At 41.8% G+C, this 21320-nt stretch overlaps 1 protein-coding gene across 2 annotated transcripts in view; it reads left to right on the forward strand.

Moving 5' to 3' along the window:
• mark4b (MAP/microtubule affinity-regulating kinase 4b) overlaps positions 1 to 21230 on the forward strand; it is a 55667-nt gene extending 34437 nt beyond the window's left edge. The window contains exons 4-18 of one of the 2 annotated variants that reach the window (XM_087851217.1): positions 670 to 718; positions 803 to 868; positions 2640 to 2710; positions 2948 to 3004; positions 3222 to 3458; positions 3896 to 4015; positions 4177 to 4276; positions 4639 to 4748; positions 4998 to 5187; positions 5292 to 5512; positions 5952 to 6055; positions 10143 to 10421; positions 11592 to 11674; positions 15748 to 15792; positions 17783 to 17966. In XM_087851217.1, coding sequence (XP_087707343.1) covers positions 670 to 718; positions 803 to 868; positions 2640 to 2710; positions 2948 to 3004; positions 3222 to 3458; positions 3896 to 4015; positions 4177 to 4276; positions 4639 to 4748; positions 4998 to 5187; positions 5292 to 5512; positions 5952 to 6055; positions 10143 to 10421; positions 11592 to 11674; positions 15748 to 15792; positions 17783 to 17847 — 1797 coding nt within the window. In that variant the 3' untranslated portion in view covers positions 17848 to 17966. Of the gene's footprint in view, positions 1 to 669; positions 719 to 802; positions 869 to 2639; positions 2711 to 2947; positions 3005 to 3221; positions 3459 to 3895; positions 4016 to 4176; positions 4277 to 4638; positions 4749 to 4997; positions 5188 to 5291; positions 5513 to 5951; positions 6056 to 10142; positions 10422 to 11591; positions 11675 to 15747; positions 15793 to 17782 lie in introns of both variants that reach the window. The other variant, XM_087851216.1, reaches the window with a different exon arrangement.
• The last annotated feature ends 90 nt before the right edge of the window (positions 21231 to 21320 follow it).

A 21320-nucleotide genomic window follows, 5' to 3' on the forward strand; every position in this document is an offset into this window, starting at 1 on the left:
GTAGGGAGGGTCCTCAGGGAAAGCCACCCTGGAGAGGAGGCCTTATTGTCAGCCTAGCATCAGTGGGACGCTCCCTTGGGTGACCCTGGGCACCAGTGGTCAGAAAGATGAGCGTCTGTGTGTGTGGGTGTGTGGGTGAGGAGGGATAAGATGAATGATGGGAGCAGTATATACACCAGCTGTGAACTGTATGAACTAACTGTTCATTTGGAGAATAAATTAGAGTAATGATGGATATACCTGAATTCCTGCCCTTATCTTGACCTGAACTCAATTCAGCTACAAACAAAATAAAAGTAGTACTTTGAAAGACATTCAGATGTAGATTAAATTCATCAAGTTTGATGTAGTTTTAATTGCCGTGTCTTCTTTTATAACTTTATTATTGTGAAATCTATAAAAAGCCAGATTAAAAATAGCTGCGATTCTGACAGTTTCCTCTGTATCCTCATTAAGTGTGTGTTGTCTCTATGACAGGTTAAACGGTTCATTTAAAATTAATAAAAGCATTATTTGATTTTGTGTTCTTCCACAAATAAACAGCTCCTACTTTGGTGTTATTTTCACGGCACGATTGACCAAATGCCGCAGTTTAAATGACCTTCATCCTTTACATACGTTTGCATCTTGTATCCATTTGAGATTTCTTTTTCTTCCTCTCCCGTTCAGGTGTTTCGAGAGGTACGCATCATGAAAACTCTGAACCATCCAAACATAGGTGAGTCAACTCACACAACTTTTTGTTCTATGTGTATCTTTCCACGATGGCCTTTGCGCTGAAATCTTTCTCTGTGTATTACAGTCCAGTTATTTGAGGTGATTGAGACAGAGAAGACACTTTACCTGATTATGGAGTACGCTAGCGGAGGTGAGTGACACCATCACCTCCCTCATCTGCATTGCCAAGTATAGATTTGTGCCAATTAGCTTCATTACTTCTGAACTGTACAGTCCAACCAAAGAGATAATTAACTTAGAGTATTTACTCTATTTGCATTAGTGATGTCTTGCTTGACTACTTTAATGTTTTCTCCTCCGTCTTTTTCGGAGCTGTTCTTCTATTCATCTTGCACTCAGGCATTGTTCAGCAGTTTCCCAGGCACTAATCTATTTTTGCAGCGTCTTTATTTTTTTTTCTTCTGTCTTCGTGATCCCTTAATCTCTCTTCGCTGCTCTCTCTGTATGTTGTGTGATCTCTTACTTACAATGCCTAATAAGGAGACATCAGCTCAGCAGCAGACATGCAGCTCAGATCAGCTCAGCCTCAGCCTGCTTCATTGTTTAACAAATTAAATGTTTAGAGGCAGGACGGGTAAACAAAAGGATTTCATACTTTATGTTCCCGAATATAGTGTGTCCAAGTACTTTGCTTATATCATGGCGCCTGTTGCTCGGTCAGGCCTCTTCCGGGGCAAAGGGGGCCCTCGGGCCTCTAGGCCTGCGGCTCGGTTCACTCTGGCACAGCTGGTTGCCGGCATAGCCGGCGGGCACGCCGGTGCAGCCCCCTCTGGTTTCTGCTCCGTGACTACTGGGTGACCCCTCGTCTGGGGCTCTCCTCAGCTCTTCCCAGGAGGGTGGCACGGATGCCCCTCCAGTGGTCCTCCTTGGGCTCTTGCACTCTGGGGCCTCTGGATGTCTGGGGCCTGGATCACCTCCATGCCTGCTTCATGCCCTGGGGGACAGGGCTATGGCTCTCTACATCCTCTAGCAGATCATTACATGGGGAAACCTTTTGAATACAAGCGCGCTGATCCACACAGGTGTGCACACGGGTGTTCACTGTTCATAGACATAAACTACACCTTTCTTGACTGCTACTTCAAGGCACATTGTGCGCTGTCAGTCCTGCGTGCTGCACAACAACATTCAATATTTAGTATTTACTGCTGTTTACACTTAGCTAGATTAATGCGATGGTGTTGCGTTTAGTATGTTGCTCTGTTTTGGGTTTTTTTTGCTTGTTTTCTCTTCTTTTTCTTTCAACAGGTGATCCAGGAGATTTTTTTTCTCTTCTTTCTCTTTTTAAGTGCCCTTTCTCACTGTCCCTCTTCCCTTCTGTTTGTCTTTTCCTTCATCTTTCTTTCTCCCTTTCCTATCCCTCAGTCATGTCTGTCCCGTCTGTAACAACTGAAAATAAAATAAAATAAATAATAACAACAAAGGTCGATCAAATGGACCAATATGGCAAGGCCGCGATGGCCATGAATGCTCTAAAACACGAGATGGCCCAGGGTCCAAAGCCGGGCTGCCAAACGGCTCTCTGGATGGATCTGCAATCTGTGAAAATTGCTGAATTTAATAAATTAAATTAATAACTTCTGTGATGTTTTAAATGCACTGATGCTGCTTTTGGTCCCTTATTCTCAAGGAGTCACTACAGCAGGAAACGGCACATATGATTTGTCAAATTTTACAAATCTTTTCCCCTCCTGATGCAACGCTAAAGAGATTTTTGTCTCCTTCTGATTTTGAACCAAATGTTGTTTGGCACATTTGTAAACCCACTCACTACAATCCTCAAATTTTAATGCAGTCTAATGATAGTAGATTGAGTGTTGAAAAAACTGAGAATTATTTAAGTACTGCTAATTGTTTTAAAAATCATTCTTAGTCTTTGTTAATGGGTATCTAATTTTCAGGGGAAGTGTTCGACTACCTCGTGGCTCATGGCAGAATGAAGGAGAAAGAGGCCAGAGCCAAGTTCAGACAGGTCAGTGAAACTCCACAGCTGGCCTCAAACGTATGTCTGAGTGTGTCACAGCCTAAACCTGATGCACAGCTAGTCTTTCAGTTTTAAAGGATCACTTTATTTATGAATTTAGTTTAGAAAGCAGGCATTGGCATCTTTGAATTGAGCTTGTAGTATAGGAGCCATTCATTTGAAGGACAACATTAGGTTCAGTTATGTTCTCTTGTATGAGCTCATGTTGTATTTCTGTCTCCTTAGATTGTTTCAGCGGTGCACTACTGTCATCAGAAGAACATTGTTCACAGAGACTTGAAGGTGATTACCCAGAATCTTGGCACAAGATATTAAAAATTCCTCCTTTTAGATAAGTGTACATTATTTACGGAATTACCTGTAACATTTTCAAAGCTACAAAGCTTAATTTAGGCCCAAAGTGTGTCATAGATTCAAAATAATAATCAGTTATTCTTGATTGAGTTTATGAACCTTGTCTGTATTCAGAGTTTTCCGCTGTCTACCATGTTTGCTGCAGGCAGAGAACTTGCTTCTAGACGCCGACTCCAACATTAAAATAGCCGACTTTGGCTTCAGTAATGAGTTCATGACGGGTAATAAACTGGACACGTTCTGTGGCTCCCCGCCCTATGCTGCCCCGGAGCTCTTCCAGGGGAAGAAGTATGACGGTCCAGAGGTGGACATCTGGAGCCTGGGGGTAATTCTGTACACGCTTGTCAGCGGGTCCCTGCCCTTTGACGGACAGAACCTAAAGGTGGGTGACATCAGGCCAGGGTTTTTCAGATTGAAATGTCATTTGAGGTGACTCAGAGCTTACAGCCTTTTTTTCCTCTTCATTTATTTTTTCTTTTTTGAGAATAATCTATCACGGAGATGTTTTTGTGCATTAATTTAGATACAGTCATGTGCCTCTGAAGCCCAGATTATTAGAGAAATTTAAACAGTTTTGCAAAAACTAACCTTGTAGTTTACATTTACAATGTTAACTAGTTTTAATTTGTCTGAAGTCATTATAAATAGCTCTTAATCTCAGTTCTCTCTACATTTAGCCCATTTACAGCTGCAGGATCACATAATGTACAGTTCTGAAAAACAATAAGCTTCTATTTAATTGTGTTATTGTTTTTTTTGTTGATGTCTTAGTGCACCTGTAGTTTAAACTAATGGTGTCCGGATGTGTGTTGTGTTCAGGAGCTGAGAGAGCGTGTTTTGAGGGGGAAATATCGCGTGCCCTTCTACATGTCAACAGACTGCGAGGGAATCCTTCGCCGCTTCCTGGTCCTCAACCCCACCAAGCGCTGCTCGCTGGAGGTGAAGACAGGTTTATTGCACATTTAGTGGAATAAATCCAAGGCGCATACACAGAAAATATCCAAAAAGAAAATATAAATGTCAGATTTGTGATGTTTTGTTTAATCAAACATAGCAGTTTTAAGCTTTCTGTGTTTTCTCTCATTTTCTTTCATGACTAGCAAATAATGAAAGACAAATGGATTAATATTGGCTATGATGGCGATGAGCTGAAGCCTCACATGGAGCCTGTGGAAGACTTTAACGATACCAGCCGCATTGGTGAGAAATATATTAATCACTAATATGTTTTCTTAATAATTTAACATTAAATGATATCTTTTCATGAGGTTACTGAAATGAAGGGTTAAAGAAATATTCAGTAAGGTCCTATAGGCAGAGTTTTTATTCCTAAACCTTTGGAGGCATTCCTCTTTATTTAGTGGGAGGTTAAGATAAAAAAATAATAGTGGGTGCCTTGATGTTCAAAAGTGGCCTAATTTTCAGCTTTTGAGCAAACACTGGAATATTATAGGCTAAGCCTCTTAAGTAAAATCAGTACAATGTTACCATTTAGCACCATAATTTTAAACTGTCCAGAACGTTTCGTTGTACAGAAGTTCTGAAGTATTTTTTTGTTTTAGATGTGATGATTGGGATGGGATTCACCAGAGAAGAGATCAGAGATGCGCTGGCCAATCGAAAATACAATGAGCTCACTGCCACATACCTGCTGCTGGGACGCAAGACAGAGGTAAATCGTTTCCTTTGCTCCTGACCTTACGATGAAGCTGTTAATAAGCTGTCATTGTTAATAGTTAGTTAATAGTTAATAGATAGTTTTGGTGCCATCGCTTCCTGATTTGTTTACAGTTGTGACGTGCTACAGTCATGACATCCAGACTAATTAAGACTGACATATGAACTGGCCTCTGTTGCTCTCGGTTGATGAAGATCAGTGATCGAGTCCAGTTGTAATTTTATATGCATGTCTGTATCTCAGACGGAGGTCACTGACTCTCGGTCTAGCAGCACTTTAAGTCTGGCTCGAATCCGGTCCGGCGCCATCACCAACGGAACAAGCAAGCACTCCACTTCTTCTTGCTCCTCGGGTGCACAGTCTTCCTCTTCTGGCCATAAGGCACAGCGCAGTGCCTCCACGTACCACCGCCAGAGACGACACTCTGATTTCTGTAAGGCAAAATACTGATGACTGATGACTTTTATTTGTTTCTATTCATCTTGAGACTTTGAATCTGCATAAATTTAGCTCACTGAGAACCTTTTGCTCTGTTAGGCGGTCCAGCTGTTCCAGGATCAACACACCCGAAACGAAGTCCCAGCGGTGTAGCTGAAGGGGCGGGGCTTAGAGAGGAGCGGCTGTCGATACGCAAGCCAAGCACCAACACTGTTGGCTCCCGTAGCATCCCCACCCCCTCCAGTCCCATGGTTAGCTCTGCTCACAACCCAAATAAATCTGAGATACCTGACCGGCGTAAGGAGGTTAACTCAACCACGGTAAGACCAAAAGGTTTACGTGCGGGTGGGAGGAACCGTCTAGTGAATCTAATCTGTCACTTTTTAACCCCTTATCAATACAACAGATGGCAGAGCCCTAACAGTCCACCTAATCCAATTACCTCAGATTACAGCCCTTTAAGGCTACGTTAAAATAAATATAATGGGAACCAAAAATAAAAGATCCTCCACAGACTGGAGACAATCAGAGAAGTAAAACTATTACATGTTTTGAGATAAATCATCAAATTCGAAATTAATCATGACAAACGAAGAGCATAGTTTGCATGCAAAGGGTTGAAGACTGCAGTCGGAATAATCTGAGATTAACTCTTTAATGTTCTCCACGGCAGATACAGGCAGAGCTCAGAGGTCAATCCAGGGCAATCTTTGTTTTCACATAATCTCACATAATTTACAGGCTTTTTTTCTCCTCCAGAATAACATCCCTGCTAGTGCTATGACTCGAAGGAACACGTATGTGTGCACAGACCGATCCAACTCTGATAGACACTCCCTGCTACAAAACGGCAAGGAAAACAGGTGAGTGTTGCGAATGTGTATATGAAGTATAAGATCCACTCAGCGGGTACTAATGAGATCTTTCAAAAAGCAGACAATTTGTTTCTTCGTTATTTCCCTAGAGGCCTCTGCTGAAATCATTTTAAACTAAAAGGGGGCAGATTAGCTTCATTTGCATGAATTTGGACCACATTCAGTAGCATTCATGTATATCAATATATTTATTAGTAGAACACAGCCCGATAAATCGCCCGCACTTCAAACCTCAGATCAGAATTTTGTTTAAATTTGATAAAAATCTCTGGCTTCCATTTACAGACTGTTAGGTCTGGATAGCTACACCCTCACCTCAGTTCAGACAGCTCTAAATTACACCAATTTTGTCCCTGAAGAGCCTTAAAGGCAGTGAGTTAAGTATAGAATTGAAGGTCAGGCTGGTGATTAAATGGCTGGTTTCGCTGGCACATTGCATCTTCACTTTGCATCTATTTTAACTATTTTCAACACTTTGGGAAACGCGTTTGTATTAATTGCAAGTACAGTGGAACATGTCACTGTGATAAGTTTCGTAAAGACCGGTTTGACTGGTACAGCTTGTCCCCTTTTAGCACAAAGCTTAGCATGTTTCACACACACATTTTGTCTCTTCAAGACAGGATGAAGGGCTTAACACTGCACATCAGTGGCTTTGTCTTTGTTCTGTGTGCAGCTCTGTGTACCCAGTGTGAACTGTCTGTTGTTACGACAGATGGTTGTCTCCTTGTCAGTCTCTGAGCATGGCAGTCACCGTCCCCTCTCTTGCTGTGTCTGTCTCACTCTACTTCACTCTCTCTCTCTTTTCCTGTGGTCACTGTCTCACTTACAGTCTGTCTGCCCTGTTTTCTGCGCCTCTGTCTCTTTATCACGCTTTAATTTAGTCTCTCAGAGGGAGAGCCTGAAGGTTTCTGTCTGCTGTCTGACCTCCAGTAAAAAAAATTTGCACACATGGGGCAGTTAGGGGTAGGCAAGGCGAAGGGTGTATCAAGTGCATACAAGTTTTCAGGTCTTAGTCAATCAAATCAGCGCACAAAAAAAGAATGAAGTGTTTGTGCAAATCATTTTTGGTAGGAGTGGATATCATATGATGGCAACAAAGAAGTAGTGTAATGCTGGTATGAAAAAACTGCCAACAGTGTGACATCAGTAAACCGCACAAACGTGTCTACCTACCATCATGCTTTTCAAAATAGATACGAGGAAGAGGGTTAAAAAACAAAAAACATCAACTGGTGATTTGGATGAAACGCTGAATCACTGTTGTTCAGGAGACGCTTACTCTCCTGTGAGCAGAGAAGACGACACACCCCACGCTGTTCGATTTAGGCATTGCAGCATCCTCTGCTGTAGCTCACTGTTATGATTTAACAGGTGGTGTTAGAGCGTGCAGGATAAATGTCTGCTCTAAACAAAGGAAGGTTGAGGAGAAGAGAAAGCAGAGGGGGGAGGAAGAGACGGGAGAGGAGGTGAACAGGAGGGAGCAGCAGGATGAAGTGAGCACTGGCGTTGCACCAACACAACCCTCCATTTGCCTCAGAGGCCTTGTCAATGTGATGCCATGCCAGAGTGGTTGATGGGAAAATCACGTGCATGGAAGAACAAACACACGCACAAATTGTACATGAAAACTGTCTAACTTGTAGTCTTAAAAGATCAGAATAAAAGCCCAAAATACTGAGCATGTTCGGTACTCGAATTTGCATGACTGTTTGTTTGTTGATTGCCTACATCAGGTCCTCCGCTGAGCTCAAACTATGTGTGAAGAAGCTGTTTTCACAAATGCGCTGCAGCCCTGAACATTTCCAGGTCTCACCTAACAGAAGTGCACGTGAGAGCACAAATATCTGATGCAGTCAGATCGAATATTAGCTGATTTCTAACCTGCCAGCAACCTAGGACATCGGATTCTGGGGATTGATGTGTGACCAGGGTGGGTAATAGCTGAGTGCATTTACAGCTAGCAAGTGGGCATCATGTGTCCTGCCTCCTGCACGCTCTACCAGGGCAACTCCCTTACCTAAAGCACACAAAGTATTTGCAGTAATGACAAAGCATTAGGCGGGTCATTTCCTGAGGCGTGCTACATGTGAGAAAGGAAAGCTGTGTCCCGGATTCCTCAGACACTGTCCAAAGTTCATGTTTGAGGTCAGCTTGTGATAAGACTGGAGGATAAGGGACTTCATTATCAGGACATAATGCAGATGCTCTTTGGTATATGAAAAGAGCAATGGGTCAGCTGTAATAATCCATCTATACATTAAAAACAGAAATCAGAGGAGTTCCTCAAACTCTGGGATGTCAAACTTATTTTTACATTTTTATTTTACAGCCCATTTTTATCTTAAATGGGTCAGACCAATAAAACTCCCCTATCTGTCAATGTAAACAAGCTTAATTACACATTTAATCCTCAAAATATCTCAATATAAGAGGGAACCTTTTCAACAGTATGCCTCAGGTTTGTTTTTGTTTTTTTTTTAATGGTGACCAATATTATAAAAAAACTGAAATGTCTGTGACAGATTAAGACATTTGTAAATCTTTAATTGTTTAACTAATTCTTAATTACGTTGGTATTATACCAATGGCCAGAGGGGAGGTCTTCATCAGTACGAAAACGATTAAAACCTCAGAAAAAGTTTATGCCTCGTTTACATTTTCCAGAGCGATCCACTGGGTGGGATAGGAGTCTTTGCCGAGCCCATTCTGGTCCCCAGACCTTATGTTTGACATCTCTGCTTTAACTAATCAAGCACTCACATTAGTTTGAGGCACTGGTGAAACTTGTGTACAAAACCATACACAGCTACAGAACAGAAAAAAAATTTTCAACCATCCCCCGTCCCGCTGTCCTCTGCTCTCTCCAGCCCCCGTGTGCCCCCTGAGGTGAGCCTCAGTAGGCAGCCAGTTCACATTGACGCTAAACGATTTTGCTCTGCAACGGCTGCGCTTCAGCTTAACCCATCTAATGGCTCTGTCCCACTTGAACCCTGTGTGTGGGTGTTATCTAGAGCGTTATGAAAAGCAGCCTCAGGCCACCAGCCAGCCTGAGAGTCAGGGGTGGAGAGGTGTGTGTGTGGTTTATGTGCGTAGGTGCGATAATGTGTGACAGCAGAGGGGAACTGGACATGAGGTATTGGGGCATGCAGGGGCTCACAAGAGAGAGAATATTTTGGGTTAATTTTCAGGTTAGAAAACCTGAAAATTAGGAGAAATGCTCTCATACATTTCTCCTGTGTGAAATGTATGAGAGCTAGCTCTGCTGGTCTTTCTGTCTTTTACTTTTAGACTTTATTTCAGACTTTTCATTTTTATTGAAAAGTCTGAAATAAAGTCTGTTTGCGAACAGCTCATTATAATTTCACCTGTTGACGTCTTTGATTAGAATTGTAAAATCAAACCGGACAAATAATTATTTTTAAATTGTTAATTGTTAGGTTGTTAAATATACTCAAGGATAATACACCTTTTATCAGCCAGCCAGTTATCAGTGTCCATAGATTTTGTTTAATACTGCACACTAATGATGGAGCTTGTCTTTAACCCCAGTTTAAGCCATGAAGAAACCCAGTTACATAATGATTAACTGTTTTTAAATGCACTGGGCATGTTAAATCCAACTTAAAACCATAAGTCTGCTAATAATCTGCACTTGATGTCAAAAAATCCAAATGAAAGATGAAAAATACTTATTTTGCTATCGAGTGTTTTCCGCCACTGATTCATTCGAGCCTTGTCACAAACACATCAGTGAGTCACATCACTGCTCGAGGTGGCGTTTTTTTCCAGTGACGATGGTTCACACTAGTCTATTTGGGGTCTGAAAGTGAAGTGAAAATGCAGTTTTGTGATTGTTGCCTAACACTGGCTCACACAGCCTACGCTGCAGTTATAATGTGAATGTAACTTCTCTGGTTTGATTCTGTCTATGTTGAACGCGCTTCCTTCCAGATGTTTGGAAAAGCCGTATTCAAACATGTATAAATGGTTTGGTGCTTGTATGGTTCCTGAACAGTTGCACTTGTTCTAATAGTCTAACTTGCAACTTCTCCACCCTCACCCACCTCTCCAGTTCCACATCCCACCGCCTCCCCCCTGCCTCCCCCTCTACCCACAGCATTGCAGGTGCCTCTGGGACCTCCTCCTCATCCTCCACGCCTTCCTCCCGTCTGTCCCGGGGATCCACAGTGAGGAGCACTTTTCACGGAGGGCAGATTAGAGACCGCCGGCCTCCCTCTCACGCTCCTCCAGCGTCTCCTACGCTGTCCCACGATGCCAGCCCACTGCCCCATGCCAGGACCCGGGGTACGACCAACCTGCTCAGCAAAATCACCTCCAAGTTGACTCGCAGGTAAGAGGAGAAGCTAGATGTTCGAATGTCAAGTCTTACTGTTTTTGAAAGCTTTAAGTAACAAAGAAACAGGGAGTGGACGGGGCTAACGGGTAGAAAAACAGCGGCTTGTTAATAAATCTGCACGTATTTTTGCTAAATGTTTAGTAATACTGCTAATTGTTGTGGTAAAGTGACAGTACAGGCCTGTCTGATTATGAGCTTACAACTAGACAGTGTAGTTCTGCACATGAAGATCATTTCGATAACCTTGCTGCCTGTCATGTCTCCTTAACCAGTACTAACCTACCAGCCTTCCTTCTCTAATAATTCAGCTTTACAGGCTTCAGAACTTGTCCTCCAGAGTGTCAGACCTGGGTCTAATAGTGTTCAAATATTGTTCGCCAATTTAATTTTCTCACATTTAAGATTCTCAGTCTTTTTTTTTCCGCCACATCCACATCTTCATGGAAATATCCACCCATTGCTAACCACAGATTCAAACATCACAGAATACTAAAGTTACCACTTACTGCACTAATTCATGTTTCGTTATTTAGATTTGAGTGTGGGGGCTGTGTCATGTTCCAAGTGTGTACATCTTACTACACTATAAGACAAAATATGAATTACTCTGTCCTGAAGAAGTAGAGCTGTAAACCAACAGTAAACACACACAACCACACAATCCTGCGACATCGATGGACAGTATATGAAGACCAGTTTAAATTTATAAAATGGTTACCTCCTATTTTCAGTTCCTCTCATGAACTGTATTCCTGAGGCACCTCCGCCTTACTGCACCTTACTGGCAATTAAAGCTAAAAAGGTAAATGATAACCTATCTGACCCAGGTCTGCACGCCAGGTGGACACACTGTATGTCTTTCACGGTTGTTCTTGGCTGCTTATTGTTGCTTTATCTGTTTGTTTGTTTGATTCTTTAACCACTTTGGCTTTTTCTTGCCAGTCACCTTCCAGTCTTCTATCCTTCTTTTCTTGAACTACAGTACCTGATGTTGAATTCTTCACCTCTTCTACCTGTGCTTCTTACTGTCACTCTGTGTTGTCTACCCCTTCACTTGCTTTTTCTTCCACTCACGTCTCTCTTTCAAAAACTTTCAATTTTCCATTTTTTTCCATTCCTCTCATCCTCTCTTCACCTCCTTCTCTTCTTCCTCTCTCCTCCTAGGGTCACTCTTGACCCTTCTAAACGTCAGAGCTCAAACAAGTCCATGTCGGGCTGCACCCTCCCGCAGGGAACAAAAACAGTTAGTAAGTCTTCCTTTCCCATGTTTTCTGGCTGCTTCTGTCCATCTGACTGTCTGTCTGCCTGCCAGTGCTCAGTCATCCCCTCTACCCCTCATTCACTGTTGCAGTCTGTTGCAGGTCAGAGTTTAGTTATATAAAGTTTTATCTGAGGCAAAGCTACTCTAAAGGTAGTAATTAATATAAATAAGTCAACTGTCTCAGTCAAATATTTCCACTAAAATTTATATTTTAGCTTCATGGTGGTAAAATCAAAATTTAGATTTTTTTAAAGTGGAGAATAGTTGATAAATGAAATAACATAAGCAGGTCTTAAAAAATCTTAGATGGCCTTTGAAGTACTATCCAAAGACATGTGTGCAAAACGTCCGCCCCCACCAGTGGATTCAAACGCAGAACCAGTTTGCAGGATACGTGTGAGAGAAAATGTGAAAAAGCCTAATATGCAGTTGGAATTTAGTTATAAAGCATATTTGTCTTGTGATTGCAGGCTGTTAAAATACACTATATGCTTATAGACTAAAGGCGGTGTGAGTGTGCATGTGAAATGCTGCCTTTCTTTATGTTGGTCAGCACTATTTGATCTGCAGCATCGACATTACTGCTCAAAGGTTCTTCGATTTGTCAAATCTCTTTATTATTTATTATTTTTAATACATCCATCTTCTTATCTGGATCAAGTCTGATCAAATCTTTTACTTAAATATATGAGTACTCAAAACATAAAAGTGCATAACTTTGAGCTACGTTGTGTTTTCTGGTTATTCGTTGTGCATTCATACATAAAACAGATAAAAACAGTTGTTGCTGCATTAAAAGTGAAAAGGTTTTTAAAAAGTCCCACGCTTAACTTGCTTACCATGCAGAAATTTGTTGTGATACATCTTCTCCTTTTATGTTACTTGATGTGCTTATTCACCCATGCTCGGTCACTGTTTGTACACACTCGGTTTTATGTTTCCATTAATTGACGTAAAAGGTTATAAAAATCCAGGATTCAAACTTCCCTTTAGAAAGTTGAAATGCAGTAAGACTAAACTCTGCAGATCTGACTTAAAGTTGTGGCCAAGTCCACTGATGAAATGTTTGATGGTTTCTTCTTCCAGTAGAGCAGCTTTATCTCAAAACCAGCGTGTTTGTGTTTCTGAAACTGATCAGCTGCTGTCTGCTTTAGTGTCTTGTTGTCACTCCCCCCCCGTCTCCAGTGGCTCAGCTTTAGGCTGTAGCACTCACTACAGGCTGTAAACAGCACAGCACCATTACCTGCTTCTAGCAAAGCACTTAAAAGCAACAAAAAAGTGAATTATTTCTATTTTAAATGTATGTTTAAGTTTTCCTTTTTACTGTAGTATGTCTTTAAATGTTACCATCAGGTAGGATGTTAGGTCTTTTAGCTACTATAGCTAGAAATCACTGCTCACAAACAAGCGCATGGGCAACACACACACTCTTGTTCACGCAGAGTGTAGAATAAACAACACTATGGAGATGTGTGTGTATGTTTGTGCGTTCCCTGGAGTATGAGTTTATTGCACACCAACTGCACTACTTTGAGTCACAAAATCAACACCATATGTTTGTCCATGCTGTTAACAAATCATCAGTCGTGCAGCAGCAGGGCTTTGGATTCTCAGAGAAAGCAGAGAAACTGGGACAGAAAGGAAGCGGGGTGTATTTTATACAAGAAAGACACAGGGGGTGAAGGAAGAAGAGCTGAGATGAAGACAGGCAGGTTCTATGCCTCTGAAAAGTGTGACGTATGGTGCGTTCCTGAATGGGTTTTAGCAGCAACGTATGTCAAAAACATCACTTTTATCCACTTCTAGATAATTGTCTTGATTTTTTCTTCACATCTAATGTTATAAAATATTATTTCAAGTGTTTAAAAAGGTATTTTTGACATCAGTCCATAGCTAATGATTCTTTCTAGAGCAAACAAACTGAGGAAAGGTCTGAAGGGTTTTTAAGGTTGGTATTAGGAGACTAGAAGGCTGTGCACAGGATGCACAGGACGTTTTAATTTAGACTAAGGCAATGTGGAGGTTGCTGTCACTATATGGTATACAAGGTGGCAGAAAGTTAATGGATCATGCTGTAACTGTTGACAATTAACGCGATACAACAAATATGTTGAACCGTGACTGTAAATGTACCCAGCATGCGTCTTAGTGCTCTGCAGGAGCAGAGGCTTGTAAGAAGCATCTGGGCCTGCTACAGTCATCCTAACCGACTGACCCAGCATCACTGCCGTCTTAAACCAGGATTAGTTATATAACCACAGTTTATCTGTCTTAAACGGGGATCGTGCGCAGCTCTCCCTCACGATACCAGCAGATTGTTCTGTTACGCTGCCGCAAATTGTCTCTGTCTGTCTCTCGTCCCAGTTTCGGTCTTTTTTTCCTCTCTCTTTTTGCGTCCGTGTCCTCTTCTTTTTCTTCTGCTTCTCTCTCCCCCACACAATCTGTTTTTTTGCAATTTACATACTTTAGCGTTTGCACACAGTCACTGACTCACAGCAGAAGAGTCTGGTCAGTCTGCCACTCCACGCTCGTTGCTCACAAAACACTTGAATTCCTTCATGAGGATGTGATGCTCCTTGTTTTGGAGGAGCAGGAGTGTTATTCTCGTTCTTTACACAGACAAGATGTCAAGGTCATAATCTTTATAGAGGACCTCAAACTCAATTATAATGGTCAGGTTTAGTGTTCTTAAACCTAAAGAATTCCCCTCGAGATATTTGCTCAATAATTACTTGGATAACTTTTTCCCATAAAGGTGTATCCCAGTGGTTATTCCTGGGGATTAGGACGGATTGCTCTCTACTTTTTATTTTGTGTGACGCAGTCAAAACATTGAGCTACGCAATCTAAACATTTGTTTAGCTTTGATTAAAACCTCTGCACCACAACAGCTCCTTAGTCATCGTAGTTCATATTAGGTTTCATTTTTCAAACTTAATCTGTCAGTGAAAACTCACTGCTGGCTCCTTCAAAGTCACCCCCATTTCCAGGAATAGAGATCAGGTTGCCATGCTGGCGGGAAGGAAGCCATCAGTCAAGCGCGTGAATAGCAACAGTGGCCCCTGGTGGACACAGATGGGAACTGTATTATCCAGCCCGTCTGTGTGAGTGTAATCATAGCAAATCATGTGGTCCTGGAGACGGCACAAACTCCATGAGAGAGCAGACAGAAAGTCAATCACATGCAGCACGGGTGGAGGAGGGTGGAGGAGAAGAAGTGCTCAGTGCATCATGGGAACTAACTAACTATAAGCTTCATCAAAGAGGAAAGTTTGAATCCTAATCTTAAAATTAGAAAGGGCTCTGTCTCCTGAATCCAAACTACAGATGAAGGCTCTATGTCATAGTGTACTATATCTACTAACCGGAAGACCGGTGGTTCAATCCCTGGCTCCTCTAGTCTGAATGTCCTCAGCGAGACACCGAACCACAAATTACTGCTGATGCACCCATCAGCGTGAGAGTGTGGGCATCATATAAAAAAAGAGCGTGCACAGAATAGAGCACTGTCTGAATGTGTGGTCTGTGTGAGTGTGCGTGAATGGATGCATACGACCGCTCACAGTGCAGGAGGAGTAGAAAATGTCTATTTGTCCAGTATTTTTCTGCGATAAGCTAAAACAAAAGTCGTGAAATGCAGTCATAAAGCCTGTGAAAAAGCTGATCTCATGAGTATCCTGCTGGCATCTTGTAACTCACTAATTTGTGCTTCTACCAGCATTAAAAGTCTGCGTTTGCGTGAGTCGTGTAACACAAACTATATGTTGAGACCTGGTCTGCTGCCATAAATTCACCCCCTCGGCATTTGTTCATCCTTCTCACTCGTTTTGTCGGTTTTTGTGGTTTCACATCCATCCAGTGTTTCAGTGCAGTGAGTGCAGGTCGGTGATCCATCTGTGATTTGAAGATCATGTTCTGTGTCGTGTTTAGTGGATTGGTCCATTAGCTGTGCAGCTGATTGACAGGAAATGGGGGTGGAGGGTGTAGAAGGGGAGGGGTTGTGTGAGAAAGCGGTTGGCCGATTGATTTCTAACAGATAAATGTGTTTTTCTTCTTGAGGGTCACAGACGAACCTGAGAGAATCAGCAGATCTCCGGTCACAAGGTGAGCAAACATGTTTTAACCAGTACAGGAAATAAAGTTCCAACAGAGGCTATTTTTCACACGGAAACATGTCGAAGCACGCAGGAGGCAGAAAGACACATCGTGCACACTCGCTGAATTCAGGGTTCAGTTAGCAGAGCGATGTTTTCACCAATCACAGGTTCACATGTGATGCAGGCTTGCAGCAGTAACCCTCGATACCCTACAAAGTGTTTTTTTCTCTTTACGCAGCCGAAACAGGTCATGAATAATGAAACGCATCAGGCTATTTATAAGAAAGCTCAGCAGTGTGAGTGCCTCTGTCACATTTGTCCCCAAAGGTCAACGCTTGCGAACTGTTACAGATAAAAGGTGCTTCGCTACATTTGTTAAGGCTTTAGTTACTGATTATTTTTCAAATTCAAATTATTAATTAAGGAAATTATCCCATCCATGTAGCGTAGATTAAGGAGAGAATCTTAGGCTTTACTGTTAGGTATAGATTAAGTTACTCAGCAGTAGAAAGAATAATTAAAATTTGGTTTGTTTTTTTCAGTGTATTGTATAATTACCTGCTCTATTCCCTCTCTACAGTCTCTATAATGTTCTATAGCAGCGGTCCCCACCTTTTTTTGCGCCACGGACCGGTTTATGCCCGACAACATTTTCACAGACCGGCCTTTAAGGTGTCGCGGATAAATACAACAAAATAAAACTAGTACCAGTACCAAAAAAAAGAAGATTTATTCATAACACACGTGAAAAGACCAAGGAAAACCGAGTTAATGATAAAAACGATAACAAAATAACGCTGAAAACCGATAAAAACCCTGAAAACTATACATTTCACACCTGAGCCTCAACTCTCGCGGCCCGGTACCAAACAACTCACGGACCGGTACCGGTCCGAGGCCCGGGGGTTGGGGACCGCTGTTCTATAGCACATCTAGTCATGATCATCTTAAAGTCTTTGTTAAGTTTAAAGGCAAATACAAAACTTGATACATCATGTAAAGTCTCTTCCTTGCAAGCATCTTAAATAAAAAATAAAAAGACGTAGGTAAACCTCTGTAACAGAAATCTGACCTGCTATAAATGGCTGCTACTGCTGTCTATTCTTTTCTTCATGTATTTGTTACTGAGAGGCTACAGAGATGAACGTGTGATGAAATGACACTCATGCTGTTTCACATTATTTATATGAGACATAAATCATGGCCAGCACACAGAGATATTTTTCACCTCTGGGTGAAATTCAAAAATATTTTTGTCAGTAATCAAAAGCCACATGAGACCCCTGAATCATAGCTCAGAGGTCGCATTCATTTCTTGTACTGTAATCTCTGTAAACTGAGTCTCGGTCTCTTTTTATTTTACTCAAACTGGTGTGCGCTCCCTCTCAGCCTCAGCTGCTCCAGCCCAGTCTCAGGTTAAAAACAGCAGGTAAACCAGCTGCACCAGGCTAACGTTAGCAAACGGACTGTGGTGGTAGATGCTGAGTGTGTCTCCCTGTGGTAGTTAATAGAACTATAATGTTGGACTAATAGAAAATGCATTAAATTATATCTTTTACCAGCAGGTTTTATGCTGTTTGTTGTCATGTGTTGCTCCAGAACAAGAAGTCCATTACAGACGATAATTATTGATTACACTGAACACGGACCACTTTCATGTTACTCATTATAAAACATTTTTAAAGAAGAAATGTTTATTTTCATATCTTATTTGAACAGCAATTATGTGTTAGTGTAGAAAATAGACTTTGACTCATCTGTGTCATAGGAACAGAATCAAAATCCAGTGATGTGTGTGATATTAATTGTCTTTCTTCTCCTCCCCTCCCCCTAACCACTCATGTTCTCACACAACCACACATTCAATCACTTGTCTCCACACTTTACCGTTCATCATCCTACATTTAAATCTCTTCTTCTGCCTTTGCTCTTCTCTTAAAAACTTTCCATCTATCTCCTCCATTTGCATCACCCCTCCCTTTTCTTAACCTTTTCAGTCGCCATCTATCTGGGCATCAGAAAGCGGCCGAGCCCCGGACCCCCCGATGCGGCTGGGATGTGAGGGTACGGAGCCCCCGCGACCCGGCCGAGGTGGTGCTAGCGCTGCGTGAGGCGGCACAGGGCTGCGGCTGCCAGGTCCACCTGGCCGGGCCTTTCCTCCTGTCCTGCACCCACGGAGCAGCCGGGGCCCGCGTGGCCTTCGAGGCCGAGGTCTGCCAGCTGCCCAGCGGGCTGGGCCAGAGCAGCGGTGTAAAGTTCAAGCGCCTCTGGGGGGCACCGTTAGCCTTTAGAGACATTGCCACCAAAGTGTCCAAGGAGCTGGAGCTCTGAGGGCAACCGGGGGTGGGGCAGATTGACAACGCACAGGACAGGTTAATGAATGATGAGGGATGAAGAGGAGAAGGGTCACAAACCCTCTTCTCTTCATCCCTGGGCTCCACCTCAGCTGGCGTGGCTAATGATGCCTCGCCTCCGCCAAAGACCCTCTTCTTCTGATGCCACCAGTCACAGGCAGACAAATGGATACACAGATGTGGATCGCCCACCGCTGCAGGCTTATGATGACCCTTGACCTTGGAGCTGTCAGTGACCTACAATCCCTGCTTAACACCACCACCGTAAAAAAATGAGCCCATAGAGTCAGACTGTTTTTGTTTTCATGATTTCATATTTGATGATGATGATGGGGATGGTGCGAATGATGGCGCTGAATAAGTTGTTGTTGTTGACATTGTTATTCCTTTTGTATCATATTTGTTGTCATTCCTTTTTAAAGAGCTGCTATTTAAAGAAATGTTTTCATTTTTGTGTATTAAGTTTATTTTCTTTCTTTAGTGCTTTTAAAACGGGCAGACATTTGGCAAACGTCACATATTTAAGCGAGGGCGTAGTGTGACCTCCGGCCTCTAGAGGGAGACATGCAGAAATGCAAAGACAAGCGTTGCAGAAATTCTGCCCATCCATGAACAAAACTGGTGTTTCTGCTCATTTGGGAGTCTGACGTGTTTGCATCATTTCAGGTAAACTGCTTCTCTGCCTGCTGGGCTCATAGCTGGCAGGTGAAGCGCTTACAGACAAGCAAAGCTGCCTAATAATACAGGACCAACCTGATTATTTAAGCGTTCGCTCTGATCCTTAAAAACAAATACAACTTCACCAAATGTTTGTCCTTTAAAGTGCTAAGTTTAATGTGTTCCTTGCAATAGAAGAAATTAATTTTAATACCTAACAGGAAGTCCCTGTATCCATGTTGGTTTCATCAGTTTTATGTTGTATTTTTCTTAAAAAAACAAACAAAAACAACAAGCCAATCGGAGTGCATTATTGTGACACAGACACACAAGTTAAACAACCAGTGTGTAGGTTTTTGTAGCATCTAAGAGTGAGGTTGTGGAAAACATCCTTACAACCACATGTTAGGCTCTCTTGAGCCGGTGTTTGGGTTTCTTAGTCTGACCCAGTTGACGGTTTGATGCTCTGGATGCAGGAGAAGCTCTCACTGTGTAGATACAAATGGCTAAAGTTAAGCTAAAAATGTGCAATGCGTAGTTACATCTGCTTCTACACTAATGTAAACATAACTATGAATGCCATATACATTTCTGCTAATGGAGCTTCAGGACTCCTACGCACTGGTCCTGATGAAAGTAGTTCCAGTAAATAAAGAGTAAATGCATTTAATGAAAATACACTTTTGCCCATCAAAATTTTAAAAAAGAATACTACTTTAAAAAATGGCAACTAAAAAGATTCACTTCCTGTTATACCAGGCTAATCCAAACACGATTTAACCTCCTACTTCTGACAGTCTCCTAGATCACTCATGACCTGCTCAGGGTTTGGGTTTTAGCCACATGCCACATGAAGTCTTATCAGTTAACCCTGGAATCGCTGTTTTCTCTTAACCTAACCATAAACGCTTGAGCTGGCAGATGCTGAGAGGTTAAAAACTTGGTCCATTTTCCAAAAGTGATGACTCATATTTTAATAAAAACATTCATAAAAGGAAGAAAGAGACCTTTAGGTTTTTTTCCTCATAATTTTATCCCCAAACAAATGCTGTAGTGTAGGATTTGATGCTTCACTGTGTAGTTAACAGTACGAAACAGTATCCCAGCTTTTTGCCACTGCTTCACTTGAGTGTAGTGCAATGCAGACACAAAGCCAAGAATCAAGACTTGAATAAGCACCGATTACGATTAACAGGGCTCCTTGTTTGTTTTATTTTTATTTTTTTATTGCTGTAACCTTCTTGAAATTTATTAAGCACTTTCTTTTCTATTTTTAAAAACTTTTCCCCCTTTTTTCTTTTTAACATCCCATTTTTTCTTTCACCCATTTAAAGCCGACTGCAAAGAATACTAAGAATCATCCTGAATGTCTTTCTTTGCTTATATGGCTTCTTGACTTTACATGGTAAAACCAGCTGTGACGTCTTCAGGTTTCCAGGTAGATGTGCCACTTGGTTACAGTGACGTTACTGTAACCAAATTAGAGGGAACCGATGTACAGGTACGTTTAAAAAGTACCAAATTTCTAATGAACTCTCAACTCAAATGAAAATCTGTCTTACATCAGTCTTTTTTTTTGTGCTTTATTACACTGATTTCTTTGAAACATCTTTACCAAACTGTAGACTTTAATCTCTGTTTACCAATCAGACTGCAGCACTGCTGAAAGGTGTATGACTGTTGACCAACCAGACTTAAGTATTGCTGTAAGAGGTTTTTGACTGTTAACCAATCGAACTCCTGCCTTGTCAAAGCTTGTGGCGTGCGCGTTGATGAGGCAGTAGTTTAAAGGGGGAATGTGACCTTGAATGACCTTTAAGAATTCATTTTTCTTTTATAAAAAAACACTTTGCTGCTCATTAAAGATCATAGTTACCAAAATTATACCAACAGAGACTCCGCTTAGCGCTACGGTGATCACACATTGGTGCACGGACACTGATAACTCCGAAATCAAAAGGTTGTTGTACGTCTATTGTAACTCTATAAAGCTACGCAACTATAACTTGTCCTTTTCAAGTATGCAGCATCTGACAAAACACTGGGAATGGAAACGTTGGATGTTAGAGCAGATTTGTGATCTTTCACTACAGCAATTTATCTGTTTCATGGGAGATTTCAGCCGCGGCAGGTCTCCACCGCTGTCTGATAATGTGAAGCTGTGATTTAGGGCTAGTTTTGCAGATTTCTTTCTTTTTTTGTTTGTTTTATTTTTTATTTCGTGTATAACGGAGCCTCGCCCCGTGGGGCTGTTCTCTAGATACGGTTAGGGCCGCGCTTTAAGGCTACAGTTCTGTTGTGTAGTGTGTTTAAAGCCGTCGCTGTTATCAGTAAAACTTAACTTATGGGCTGAAATTACAGAAATGATCGACCTGCAATCCTGCATGTCTCCTTGGAAATAACGTGTCACACAAAAATAAAGACTTTCAACCTCTTTCTTATTTTATGTCTGTTTTTTTTTACCTCTTAAATTCAAATTTGTGCACCCAACAAAGCTATTAGTGTTCAAGAATGGTGATTGCTG

This window comes from Neolamprologus brichardi, chromosome 14 (genome assembly GCF_056152115.1).
Source record: "Neolamprologus brichardi isolate AB-2024 chromosome 14, ASM5615211v1, whole genome shotgun sequence".
Taxonomy (NCBI): Eukaryota; Metazoa; Chordata; class Actinopteri; order Cichliformes; family Cichlidae; genus Neolamprologus; species Neolamprologus brichardi.